Source organism: Pituophis catenifer, unplaced genomic scaffold (genome assembly GCF_029215685.1).
Source record: "Pituophis catenifer annectens isolate HBS135680 unplaced genomic scaffold, rPitCat1.0.hap2 SCAF_11, whole genome shotgun sequence".
Lineage (NCBI taxonomy): Eukaryota > Metazoa > Chordata > Lepidosauria > Squamata > Colubridae > Pituophis > Pituophis catenifer.
The window spans coordinates 19,765,816-19,779,925 of record NW_027256891.1 but is presented as its reverse complement, the minus strand read 5'-3'; the positions used below and the strand labels follow the sequence as shown (position 1 = coordinate 19,779,925).

General features: G+C 40.3%; 1 protein-coding gene across 5 annotated transcripts in view; it reads left to right on the top strand.

Moving 5' to 3' along the window:
- DIAPH2 (diaphanous related formin 2) overlaps nucleotides 1-14,110 on the top strand; it is a 352,831-nt gene that overhangs the window by 233,210 nt on the left and 105,511 nt on the right. For all 5 annotated transcript variants that reach the window (XM_070952070.1, XM_070952072.1, XM_070952071.1 and 2 more), the window contains one exon: nucleotides 8,420-8,555. In XM_070952070.1, coding sequence (XP_070808171.1) covers nucleotides 8,420-8,555 — 136 coding nt within the window. The remainder of the gene's footprint in view (nucleotides 1-8,419; nucleotides 8,556-14,110) is intronic.

Below are 14,110 nucleotides of genomic sequence, written 5' to 3'. Positions count from 1 at the left end.
GCGTTCCCAAACCACGAAGCAGACTCCTTGTCCCGACAAAAACCCCTTTTTATTAAATTACTGTGAATTTCTCTCATTCACATCCAGCAAAGTCTTTCAAGGGTGAATTTACAGTCACAGACTTTATCTGGCTTGGAGAGATGCCAGGCCGATATCTTCAAAACTTGGCAAGGAGTCTTGGAGAGTCACAAACCAATTAGGTAAACTAATTGTCTCCTGCAAACTCCACTCCCCTTTTGCTCCTCTTTTATTTCCTTTGGGAGGGGCCCTTCATCCACCTGTGACCTTACTCCCAAGTCGACCCTTGTTCTTTAGCTTCGTCTAGCAACTCTGTGCATGCGTACACTGGGAACAGGCTCCAGCTCTTGGTCTGTTTCACTGATGTCCGACTCCGAAGGCAGCTGATAGCTGGCATCCAGCCCTGGCCCCCTCTCTGCCTCTGATGCAGAGCCCTCATCAGAGCCTTCCCCAGACTCCAGGACTGGCCCATGTTCCTCCCCAACCTCCTCACTGTCCGAATCTGCTGCCAGCTCCACTGGCCGCTGGTGGGCCACCTGTAAGAAATGGCATAGGGTCTTCTGCTTGGGTGGGGGGCTTAGATTAGAAGACCTACAAGGTCCCTTTCAACTCTGTTAATCTGTTAAAGATCTGTTAAACATACACACACCTCCAGACAAATGTTTCATAGTCATTGCTTTAACATGAATTAAATGGGGGCAGGGTACTAAGAGAATTACTGAGTAGGATAGTTTGAGAATCTGAAGTATGGAAACAGTACGAAAAAAATGCCCCAAAGTCTTTCTAAAATCTTTCTGCAAAGAAGGGTCCTTGGTGCTGTCGGAACTTGGCTGTTCTGTTGAAGACATTTCTTTACCCAGCTAGTTAATACCATCAGTGCACTCAATCAAGAGAACAGCTAAATTCCAACAGCACCAAGGACCCCTCCTTTCAACCTCGAGCTACAAATATTCTCCTTTATCGATCTCTCTTTTTTTTTAAAAAGAAATTGATTTTAATCACTGTTCTGAACGTTAACAGGGACGGAGTCCAACAGTTGGTGGACTGTCTGACTTCTTCAGAAAACTCATCCTGCATTTCATAACGGGATGATTAAAAAAATACACCTTGCATCCTAAAATATATGGAAAACAGTTTAGAACCAGTAGCTAGTTGAATAATTGACAATGTGGACAGATGGTTTTTTTTTGGTGGAAATTATTCAGAATCAAAAGCCGCTTTTCGGATTGACAATAAACACTAATTGTGAATTTGTCAACACATGGGGGATTACTTGCTTGCGGGGTTAGATTTTGCAGTGGCCTCTGCAAAATAATTCAATTAATACATTGCAAAACCAAAATCAATTGTCAGAGAGGAGAAATGGAGGCTTTCATTACATTGGTTCATGGCCTGTCCACATCAGAATTCAGATATGAATATTAACTATGAATTGGATTTCATGATGTCTCGTAAGAGTGCCACTTCTTTAAATGAATGAAGTGACCCTGGACTTTTTCAGGACTGGACAATTTACAGACCAAATCTCATCCTTCAATACGTTCACATCCCTCAGTCAAAACAGTGACACTTTTAATGTGTGATGATTTCATTTTTCTTCCTTTAAAAAAAAAAAATCAGTCCTTCTTGATGTTTGCAATTTGTAGTTTGTTTCAAGTAGGGCTGTTTGAAGCTGGATGGTTATTTCTTTTGGCCTTTCATGTAACCGAATCCATGAACGTGAATCGTATACGACCAATTAATTTGATCTGAAAAGTATTCTCAGCAAACGGGCTTTGTTTACATGTCATAGCTATTTATTTCCTAGGAAATGAAATACTCTGAAGGTGATCATTCAAGGTTAAGTAGATGAGCATAGCAGAAGCCGGAATCGCTGGCAACAGGGAAAGCACGTTTCACCAACAATTTCCCATTGGAAAATATCAAAATAATGAAGCTTTTTATGAATGGGAAACACCGCAGAGACTTTAGTCGGTGTAATTTTGAACTCCCCGATCCCTTATTAGAAGAGGCTTTCCTTAACTGTCAAGGTTGATGTTAAAAATGTTCTCAGGATAATTCTTAAAAATAGATCCAGGAAGAAGGAAGATGCTTCACTCAAATCAGAGTGATTTGGGCAGGCTGAAAATAAAGCATGAGCTTTAGTAAAGCAAAAATAATAATAATAATAAAGTCTTTGTGGTGTGTGTGTGTTCCCCCGAGATCAACGGAAAAACTCACCTCTACAGATAGAATAGAATAACAGAGTTGGAAGGGACTTTGGAGGTCTTCTAGTCCAACCCCCTGCTTAGGCAGGAAACCCTACACCACTTCAGACAAATGGTTATCCAACTTCTTCTTAAAAACTTCCAGTGTTGGAGCATCCACAACTTCTGGAGGCAAGTTGTTCCACTGGTTAATTGTTCTCACTGTCAGGAAATTTCTCCTTAGTTCTAAGTTGCTTCTCTCCTTGGTTAGTTTCCACCCATTGCTTCTTGTCCTGCCCTCAGGTGCTTTGGAGAATAGCTTGACTCCCTCTTCTTTGTGGCAGCCCCTGAGATACCATACACAAACACAAGCAATAGCATTCTTGAGGATAAAAATGACCGGCTGGTTTTTATTTTTTGTCCTTTTTTTTACAAATAGGCCTTGAATTGCGTCCCCAATTTATTATTTATTTAATTAATTAATTGAGCCGCCCCAAATTTTCATTGCTAAGCAAGACAGTTGTTAAGTGAGTTTTAAGTCTGGCTTTGGTCCCATTTTTTTCAAAACAAAACACTGTGTCATATTAGGCACTTTTTCTTCGATATATTTTACAGCGTTTCGTACCCTTCAGAGATTCAGTGTTGAACGTGCATCCACCTGAACGCCAGTAGCGTTTTTAAAAATAGGGAATATTGCTTTGACGTTCCAGTTTCCGCTTTGTGTAGCGGGCACAGTTTACAAGTAATGTTCACAACTTGTAGAAATTAAGTATTAAGTAGATTACCTGTATAACACTTAGAAGAAGACGAAACTAGTATAACACTTTAGAAGAAGAAAAAATTCTGGGTATTCCTAGAATCTAGTGAACTGCCTTTCACAAACCTGAAGTGAAATTCTCACATACAATATCTGGCTATTTAAAAAAAAAAGAAAAAAGAAACTCAAAAGATAAGGAATTGTAATTATTTCAGCTTCCGAGCTGTTGATCAGGCTCGGTGCTTCTGTGACTGTGTGATCTTTCAAGGAGATTTTTTTTTTTTCTTGTAGAAAGCAAAAAGCAAGCGACCTCAAAAATTTCAAATGTCAGAGCCTTGGATAACTTGGATCTTAGTCTCGGTCAAACATCAGCATCTTTGTGTTGCTAATTCAGGTGCTCACCTTAAATCTTTCAGTCTTCGCGCTTCTGAGCTGACTCCTTTGATCCAATTTGTGTTAAAATAATAACGCAGGTGACTTCTGTCTCCCTAACAACTCGTCAAATCGCCGGAATTTTATAAGCAAAGACAGAAGAGGCTAAGACTAGTTCAAGACTGCGGGGTTTGGAAAAGGAGGTGTAAAAATCCGTATTTCGCTCACTGCAGAAGGATGTGTTGTGCCACGCTGCTTTTTTCTTCTTCTCCATATTGCGGCTTCCGTACTCTTTATCTGCCAGTTAGGGAGTTTTATCACAGTAATTTGGCTTGCCAAGAATCGTAATCTTTTATGACATCCTTCAGAAGTTCCGTGTCAAGCCTGATGCTTCTTGTGCACCGTTCAGTGCGAACTGAGTCTGTTGTTATTGCTGTTATTTTTGCTTCACACCACCCACTGGGAAACATGGAAACTCGGAGCTTGCCGACTGCTTTGGTACCCTTGTTTCTGAAAAGGTCTTCCTTGTTTATTTCTGTTCAGTTGAAACAATTGACTCCTTGGGGGGCGGATGGAGTTTTCAGATTCATAAGAATTAATGAATGGCTAGCTGGATCCTTCAGTGTACACACGGACTTTTTTTTGGCAGTATTAGACAAATATCAGCTTAGCCATTTTCCATTTCGATATTCTGTTGTGCATTAAACTTTCTACGAGTTAAGAAAGTATTGAGGCAACGACTGGCAACAGGACAGACATTTCCTTATCTTATACAGGTAGTCCTCGATTTACGACCACAATTGAGCCCACAATTTTTGTTGTTAAACAAGAGATTTGTTCAGAGAGTTTGGTCCCATTTTACAACCTTTCTTTGTCAGGGTTCCGAGGAATGCCCTAATTAAATCATGAACCTTGAGCCAAGCTACAAAAGAAATACAGTTATTTTTTAGGAACTTCATGTCAGCACGTTCCCAAATGAAGCCAGCTTTGACCCTATGTAATTTACGCTCCAACTATAACCCTGTTTCCCACCTCTCTACTTTATCTGCTCCTGCCTTCCGGCAGCTCTTCTCATTTGTGCACTAGGAACAGGCTCCTCCTGTTCCTCTGCCTCTCTACTGTCAGCCTCTGGAGACTCCGAAGTCCCCACATCACTCCCCAATGGCCCTGGCCCCATCTCTGCCTCCAACACAGAGCCCTCATCCGGGCCTTCCCCAGCCTCCAGGACTGGCCCATGTTCTTCCTCAGCCTCCTCATTGTCCGACTCTGCTGCCAGCTCTGCAGGCTGCTGGTGGACCACAGATGTGTTGTTTAATATTATTAAAAGTATTGTTGCAGGTTATAAGATGTTCCAGTTATTCTTAGTAGTAGAAATGGGGTTGGAATTGATTAGCAAATATCAAAGAAGGCTTTTAGAACTACAATTGGTCTTGAGTGTGATTGCACATCTACTTTGCAACGAACCGCATGCTTCAAACCAAAAGAGGTTTGTGATTTCATGATTTTAATAATTTATCATTCCAGTTCTCATCTCAATCAAGGCAGTGTGTGTGTTTGTTGGACCTGAAAAAATAGCTGTGATGTGTGATAAACTCACTTATGTTTTATTTGTGGCAAAGTGGCAAAATAACAAAGTCAACTTAGTGAATCCTAGTAGAAAATAGAGTAGAGTAGAGTAGAGTAGAGTAGAGTAGAGTAGAGTAGAGTAGAGTAGAGTAGAGTAGAGTAGAATAGGAGTTGGACAGGACATTGGAGGTCTTCTAGTCTAACCCCCTGCTTAGGCAGGAAACACTACACCACTTGCAACAAATGGTTATCCAATCTCTTCTTAAAAATTTCCAGTGTTGGATCATTCACAACATCTGGAGGCAAGTTGTTCCAACTTGATTAATTGTTCTCACTGTCAGGAAATTTCTCCTTAGTTCTAAGTTCTCCTTAGTTCTTAGTTCTAAAACAAGAGGACTATTAAATCTTGTTTTCACCACTCTATTTGACGTCCTTCTGTTATCATGTAACTTGCTTTAAAAATCTAATTTCTCAAGCAAAAGATTCATTTCTTCCTTCAATTAAATCAGATGAGGTCCCAGATAGACTTTACATTGAAAATAAAAGATGATTTTTTTTGTCTTTTTTTAAAAAAACTTTTTCACTCTTTGACTTATCAAGCAGATAGTAACTGTTCCTAAAAACCTGTTGTTGTTTTAATTTCATTTCCCCTCCATCCAATTACTTTGTTTTTTTTAAGACGAGTCAGTAACTTCAGTAATCTTCCTTACTTAGAAGTTTTGTTCATTTATTATTATTTTTCTCTGCATGACAAATCTGCCACAAAGATTTTTTTCTTCTTTCATTTGTTTTTTATTTTAATCCTTTTTTCTCCTGGCGCCTTATTAGAAAGTGAAAAATTACCATTTTATTATATATATTTTCATCATCTCTTTTTATTGTTAACCTGCAGAAATCAGCTGCCATAACAGACACGCTAACTGGATCTGTTTAATGCAACTTACTGTTTGCTTTTTTTTTTTTTTCAAATATCTGTAATTTGTACTTTTTATAGTTATAAATTGATTTTTTTTATGACAGACAGACAGACAGACAGACATCATGGACACACACAGATACATAGACCTCTTGAAAAATCTGACTGGCAGAATTGTTACTGTCTATTCTTATCCTAAAGCATAGAACCAAAAGCTAATCTTCTCATTAACATGCTTCAATTAACAGTTAATTAGCATCTTCCAGCATGAATCTTCTACCCGAACCAGGAAAATAGATTTCTGTTTCTGCTGCTATAGAAAAATTAAACAAATTTCCAGAGACTTTATGCTGTCAACAAAACAAAACAAAACAAAATCATTTTTTTTAATATTTATCAAAGTAGAATGAATATCAGCAAACATAATTAGCTTGCTAACGTAAGGGTTACTTTTATTTATTTTTTCCCCACCAAAGATTTTTGTATACAATGTGTAGAATTTATGATATATTCACTCTAATAGATTTTCTTTCTTTCTTTCTTTTTTTTTTTTTACTTTTCCTGGGGAAAATCGGTATTTATTATGGATTTATACAATTAATAGTGCAGCCTTTAATTTCCGCAGAAAAGGAGGTGTTGCTTTAGAAAAGGAGCACTTACTGTCACCCAGTTACACTAAAGAACAAAATGGGCTAATTTAAAAAAAAAAAATCCTTTTCTTGTTGCCCCTTATCTTTTAAAAAAAGAAAAATATAAAACGAAATGCAACTGGGCGGATAAGGATGTCATCTGGCTTTTTAAAAAAATGGAAACGCTCTGCATTTTTATTGATTTTGTAAGCACATCCGAATATTAGGCTTCTGCCTTCGTTCATCGGCTCTCATGACTTTTCTATCAAGGGAGATTCGGCATGCTGACTTCATATGCCAGTGATGGCAAACCTTTTAGGCACAGAGTGCTCAATCCAGTGGTGAAATTCAATTTTTTTTTACTACTGGTTCTGTGGGTGTGGCTTGGTGGGCGTGGCAGGAGAAGGATACTGTAAAATCCCTATTCCTTTGTTACTCCTGGAGAAAGGATACGGCAAAATCCTCATTCCCACCCCACTCCTGGGGGAAGGATATTGCAAAATCTCCATTCCCACCCCACTCTGGGGCCAGCCAGAGGTAGTATTTGCCAGTTCTCCGAACTACTCAAAATTTCCAGTACCAGTTCTCCAGAACCTGACAGAACAGGCTGGATTTCACTCCTGGCCCAAACCCAGAACACCGCCGAAACCTGACGATCAGCTGATCATCAGACGATCATGCCTCAAAAACCTGAAGACCGGGTGGTCGGTGCATATGCACGCCTCAAAAACCCAACAACTAGCTGGCCGGCACGCATGCGTGCCTTGGAAACCCGATGACCAGCTAGCTGAGCTGGGGCGACGGTATGCGTGCCCACAGATAGGGCTCTGTGTGCAACCTCTGGGAAACATGCCAGAGGTTTGCCATCATGGTCATATACCATCAAAATTAATTTAGGGCAGTGATACAAATCCTGAACTTTGGGAACAGATTGATCAACTCCTTCAGTGCTATTATTGCAACCACCAAGCTGGATACCAGAGCAAGTGACACCCATATTTTAAGATCTGTTAGCTGGTGGTTTTTTTAAAAAAAAAAAAATTATCTCAATAGTTTCAGTTCTTTACTGTCTTTTATCCAATACCGTTTGTTAATCATAACCTGCACTGGGCTCTCAGATCTCTTTGTGTAACCAAAAGACATGAAGCACATCCTGTGGAATAGGTATAGAAAATCATTTTGCAGCCCCTTTCCCCTTCCCAGCTTTTGATTGAAATGACAACAGCGACAACAACCCCTTCCCAAAAGAGACACTTAGACAAGTGGGCAACGGGCACAACATTTGTATAACTTGCCCAAGGCAGTTTTGGAAACAGTTATTCGCAAAAAGTACGGGAAGGTTGTTGAAAAGGAAAAACACAACAAAAGCAAAAATTAGTTCAATTTTAGTTAGTTGGTAATTTCCAGTGCCCGCAAGAAGTTTACGAAGTATATAATACAGAGTGGGGTGGGAATGGAGATTTTGCAATGTCCTTCCCCTGTCATACCCACCAAGCCATGCCCACCAAGCCACACCATGCCCACCAAGCCACACCCACAGAACCGGTAGTAAAAAAAATTGGATTTCACCACTGCCTTCAAGAGTGGTACAAAGGTATATTTAAGAATATTGTACATAGCAATAGCACTTAGTCTTATATACCACTTGACAGTGTTTTCCAGCCCTCTCCAAGTGGTTTACAGAGTCAGCCTTTTGCCCCCAACAATCTGGGTCCTCATTATACCCACCTCGGAAGGATGGAAGGCTGAGTCAACTTTGAGCCGGTGAGATTTGAACTGCCAAATTGCAGGCAGCCGGCAGTCAGCTGAGGTAGCCTGCAATGCTGCACTCTAACCACTGCACCACCTCGGCTCTTACTATATATTTTTCTCCCCTTCAGGCAACTTAAGTATACAAGCCAAGTCTATAAACAGACAAAGTTCCTCTCAGTTTTCTCTGCATAAACAACTCCTCTGTTTGCTATAATTGATACAGGAAGCATTGAAGGAAAACCATAAAAGAAGAGAAATGGAGGAAAAGACCAAGAGGGCCAAACTTGCCAAAGAAAAAGCAGAACGTGAAAAATTGGAACGGCAGAAGAAGAAAAAGCAGCTGATTGACATGAATAAAGGTAAGACGGACGTGGATGGAGCAAGATTGGGTAGTCCAGTAAATGCCCCCGTTCATTTGTCCTTCAGGAAGGGTATCAAATCTTGGTTCAGCTGGTTAGCCTGGGGCCCAAGGGGCTACTGACCTCTGGTTGACATGGTAAGAAGAAGATTTCATCCCTGTACTGTCGACCTCCTTGATTCCAGTTTATTTGTTAATTTAATACATTGCATGTATTAATTTTATTTAATAAGAAAATTTATGTGGTCGCTCAACTCAATCTCATTGATTGTGGGCAGGCTTACAAGGATCACATCCCAATACAAAAACATATAACCCAGGGGCGAAATGCACTTACCTTTCTGTTGTGACCGAGGCCCACGTAGTGATTACCAAACACAATTCAGTCCTGAACAAACTTATTTTATTAAAACAGCTGAGAATTAATTCATTCTCAGCTTAGTCCAAAGCAAATTCTTCATAACCTGTCCTACGGCCTTATCAACAGACTTTAATGTCTTTGGCAACCTGCCAAAAGCTTTTCTTGGCAAAAACCCGACAAAGTTCAAGAGTCGCTGACAAAAAGCACTGGAATCAACGTTGCTTTTCTACAAAGAACCCAATGGCTCATTGCTGCTCTTTTAAGCCTTACGGGAAGGGCCAATCATCTCTTGGCCCTACTCGCAAGTCGTCCTCTCTGCTTTCTCTGCTCCTGCCTTCTGGCAGCTCTTCTCACATGTGCACTAGAAACAGGCTCCTCCTGTTCCTCTGCCTCTCTACTGTCAGCCCCTGGAGGCTGCACATCACACCACAAATTCTGTCTGGCCCCGCCCCCATCTATTCTCTGCCTCCCAAATCCCAGCTGATCGGGAGGAAATGGGGATTTTGCAGTAATCCCCATTTCTTTCCCCTGGAGTGGGGTGGGGTGGGAATGGAGATTTTATATTATCCTTCCCCTGCCACGCCCACCAAGCCACACCCACAGAACCGGTAGTAAAAAAATTTGAAACCCACCACTGATCAGGGGATGTCTTATTTTTGGAGAAACAGGGTATATGTATATGTGTATATATATATATATACCCACACTCACGAGAGCCACACAGGATGTCACCACCACACATCCACGCAGAAAGCAGACTCAAACCCACACTGATAATGAGCCACGACCAAGGACCAGAAGCCAGACCGCAGCTGCATCATTAGCCACTTTAAACCCCTCCAATCCATACATGAAGCAGACTGACACCCACCATGAAAAGCTCGCACGGCCACAAACACGAAGCCAAACAACAACAACGCAGCTCACCAGCTCAAATCCCCCTGCAACTCAGACTAAGCTGAGCACAACCAAGCCCCCACCCAAACAGAACACACCCCCAGCCAATCAGAGCACAACCAACCCCCCATCCAATCAGAGCACAGCCAAGCCCCTAACCAATCAGAACACACCTCCACCCAATCAGAACACAGCCAAGTTCCCACCCAATCAGCTCACACCCCCACTAGCAGTTAAAAGGAAGAGACAGCTGCGATCTCACATTGCTCCTGGAAGCACGAAGCCGAGAACACCAGCCTGAAGATGACGAATGAGACTTCGTCGAAACGTCGCCAAGACACTTCCAATTTTACATGGGAGAAGACCCGAATAACCGAAGACCTACATACAAACACCCGCGAAAACCTGAGAAAACATATATATATATATATATATATATATATATTTGGCACATTTTTGAGGCTGGGCGCATGCGCTCGCACAAGCGAGCAAAACACATGCGCGAACCAATAGGGAAAATAAGTGAATTCCAACACTGCTTTAGGAACCAACCAATCGGTGCAGATTGACAATTGGATATGATAAAGGAAGCCAGGCTGGGCTTGCTGGGTAACTGAACTGCCACTGTATTGTGCGCAAGGGCATTCGCTGAGAGAGGGTATGAGGAGGAAGGCAGAGGAATGAATCAATAGGCTCTTAATATCTCTGCTTTGCAGAGTTGCAAAGCACTGTTGAAATGCACGCTTTCTTCTCCATCCCATCGGATTTCCGAAACAGAGAAGAGAGATGACACAAATATGAATGAGATTGAACGAGAGATTACTTCAACTCTGCAGTTTGCTGGTCCTTCCCTCTGTGATCATTTCAGTTCTGTGGTGAAGCACAGCTTAATCCATCCCAATCATAAAAACACATAAAAAATGCACAGTGTGTGACTGCAGCTTGTCCTTTTCTACCCAGCGAGCAAATCTGATGGGATTCAGTCCGAGGGAAGGGGGGAAAAAATAGCAATATTTCTCTCTTGACAAATATTATACAAAATGCCAAGGTATATTAGTTGTGTATCAGAATAAATCACGTAATGAGTGTGAATTGAGGTAGTGGGACTCCTTAGGGCTTCCACAATCACTTGTATCTTTACAATAAAATCAGCATAGGTTGTTATTTTGGGTTATATTTTTTAAAGGTAAACCATCTTTGGTTTGTAATCTATTATTCAGCAAGGCAATTAGTGCTGCATTATTTTAAGGGTTGGGGTTTTTTTTTAGCTTCTAAAAATTGTATGTGTTTGTATTCCTGCTTTGCTCTGCAGTAAGTTTGTATATTTGATAGCTTCAGCAAGGTTACTCACATTTTTCCCTTCTAGTTCTAAATTAATGTTGCGTAGGTCCCTCCAATAATTGAAAGGAATTTTAAGGGTAGATGATCACATTTAGCAATGTATATTTCCTTGCTGATTCAAGTTCTGACTGCTTCCTCTAGTTCAGGGGTCACCAACTGGATGTCCGTGGACTACTGGTGGCCCGCGAGAAAATTTTGGTGGTCCGCAGAAAAATTATTTGCATTTTTTATATTTTATATTTAATTTTTATATAAATATATATAAATATATATTTTTATATTTATATATTTATATTGTACAAGGGATAATAAGTGTAAGAGCCATGGTGACTCAGTGGTTAGAATGCAGTACTGCAGGCTACTTGTGCTGATTGCTGACTGTCAGCTGCCAGCAATTTGGCAGTTCGATTCTTACCAGGCTTAAGGTTGACTCAGTCTTCCATCCTTCTGAGGTCGGTAAAATTGTTGGGAGCAATAGGCTGACTCTGTAAAACCGCTTAGACAGGGCTGTAAAGCATTATGAAGCAGAATATAAATTGAAGTGCTATTGCTATTAGGAGCCCTGGTGGCACAGTGGTTAGAATGCAGTATTGCAAGCTAACTTTGCCCACAGCATAGAGTTCGATCCTGACCAGCTCAAGGTTGACTCAGCCTTCCATTCTTCTGAGGTCAGTAAAATGAGGACCCAGATTGTTGGAGGTAAGAGGCTGACTCTGTAAACCACTTAGAGAGGGCTGTAAAAGCACTGTGAAGCGGTATATAAGTCTAAGAGCTATTGCTATTACTAATTCAGATCACAAGTCAACTGGGTTTTTTTTTTCCTCCACTTTGAATTATGGCAAGAATATAAGACATGTATATTGCTGTTACGTACCTGGTGAATACAAATCTGCATTCAATCCAATACGAATCTATAATCTTATGTGCAACTAAGCCGATATATCTATTCAGTTGTGACATTTCTTATGAGGTACATAAGTATGTAGAATGAAACTAGGGCCACCCACAATAGCAACAAGCTTTAATGCAACAAATGTATTAGAAAACATTTTGATGCAAATATTACTTAATCAGAACCAATTTACATCTTCATTATCACTGATTACCATGGCAATTAAAATCACCTGTAAACTTAGTGGCATAAGAATAAAAGGAAGAATGAGCTGCCTCACTTACAAATTAGTGTTGAATTAATTGTTTTGAAAGGTATATTAACATTCCCTTAACACAGATGAACATAATAGAGTGAGTTTATTATTGGGGATTGACGGCTATCTGGCATGTCAAGGTATTTCGCCTCGGAAAACACATTAGCATCCAAATAGCTAAATCCTAAGCCCATGTCTATTAATATTCAAAATTGCATTGTGTGAATAGCTTCATTGTACTTCATGCAGCAGAGTTAATTCTGTTCTTCTGATTAACAATCCAGGGTAAAGAGACCCAATTGGTGTTAAAACAGATGAATCCATCGGTTTTAACTTCCCTTGACAGATCTAGGTAACTAATGCAGCTCTGAAATGTATGAAGCATAGTTACAGACTCTTTTATCTGACATCGAAATGCCTTTGTCCTGCACCGAAACCATCTGGTTTAAAGCAGTTCGATGACCTCATGCTTGGACATCCTTCGGTTTCATTGATCACGATAATTGATTACAGGAGGGGGGGGGGGGAAAGCCTTGAAACACACAAGGACAAATGATGTTTTGATAAGGTGCTAAAACATGATTTCTGAGGGTAAGGGCACACTACTCTGGATGGGTGAAGAAACCATTCCATTCCACCACCATACAGCAGTGGCCAAAATTGTAGAAACCTTTTGGGAAAAGTGTATTTTTCTAAAATTAGCTAATACCCGTGTTTCCCCAAAAATAAGACCCTGTCTTTTAATTTTTTGAACCCTGAAATAAGTGCTTGGCCTTATTGCAGGCGCTCAAAAGCCTGATTGGTCTTATTATCAGGGGATGTCTTATTTTGGGGGAAACAGGATAACACCACTTTTTTTTGGTAAAATTATATATCAATGGAAAGATAATTTAATCAAGAATGTAATGCAATAACTTTTATGAAGGATTTCCTATTAGGATAGCAGTTACAGTATAGAGAAGAAAAGTGAAACATGTAGAAAAAAAAGAGAGATACAAAAATTATCACCATAGAAAAAAATGAGATATGCAAAAATCATCACTATATCAGTTAATGCTTCGTTGGGTAACCTTTAGCATGAATTATGGCCTTACAACATCTTCCCATGGAGTGAACCAAGTCTTTTAGTTCTGCAGCTGTTCTAATGTGAAACCAAGACTGAATGATGGCTTCTGTTAACTGGGTTTTATTGCTGGGTCGCTTTTGATTAACAAGTTTCTTTAGGTGGTCCATAGATTTTCAATTGGGTCAAGATCTGGGCTATTCCCAGGCCATTCCAGCAGTGGAATATGGTTATCTTGAAACTCCCCCCCCCAAAAAAAAAGTGGTGTTATTAGCCATCAAACCTCAAAAAGACACTTTTCCCGAAAGGTTTCCACAATTTTGGCCACTACTGTAAAGTCAACATGATCTCAGCTATCTTCACAAAGAGCAGGGAACAGCCTGAGCTTTTCTATTTAGTAGTGTGCCATACAAATATTGTACAGCTTGCTTTGTGCTCCAAGCACTGTGATATTTTGAACGCGCTTCCCTTACACAAAGTCCTTGAAATAATTGCTGCCTTTCTTCCTAATAAATTCTGTCTCTATTCAACACCTTTTACTCGATACCTGTTTGTCCCACCTCTGAGGAATGAGTAGGGCTCAAGGTACTTAAAGGGCAAGGTTGTGATGTAGAAACATTATAAAACGTCACTGCATGTATCAAGGTTGTGGACAAACCATTCAAAAGGAGAAAGCACATATTCAGTTTAGTAATGCACATGGATAATAAATGAGTTTAGGAGCCCAGTGAGAAATTAATACCACT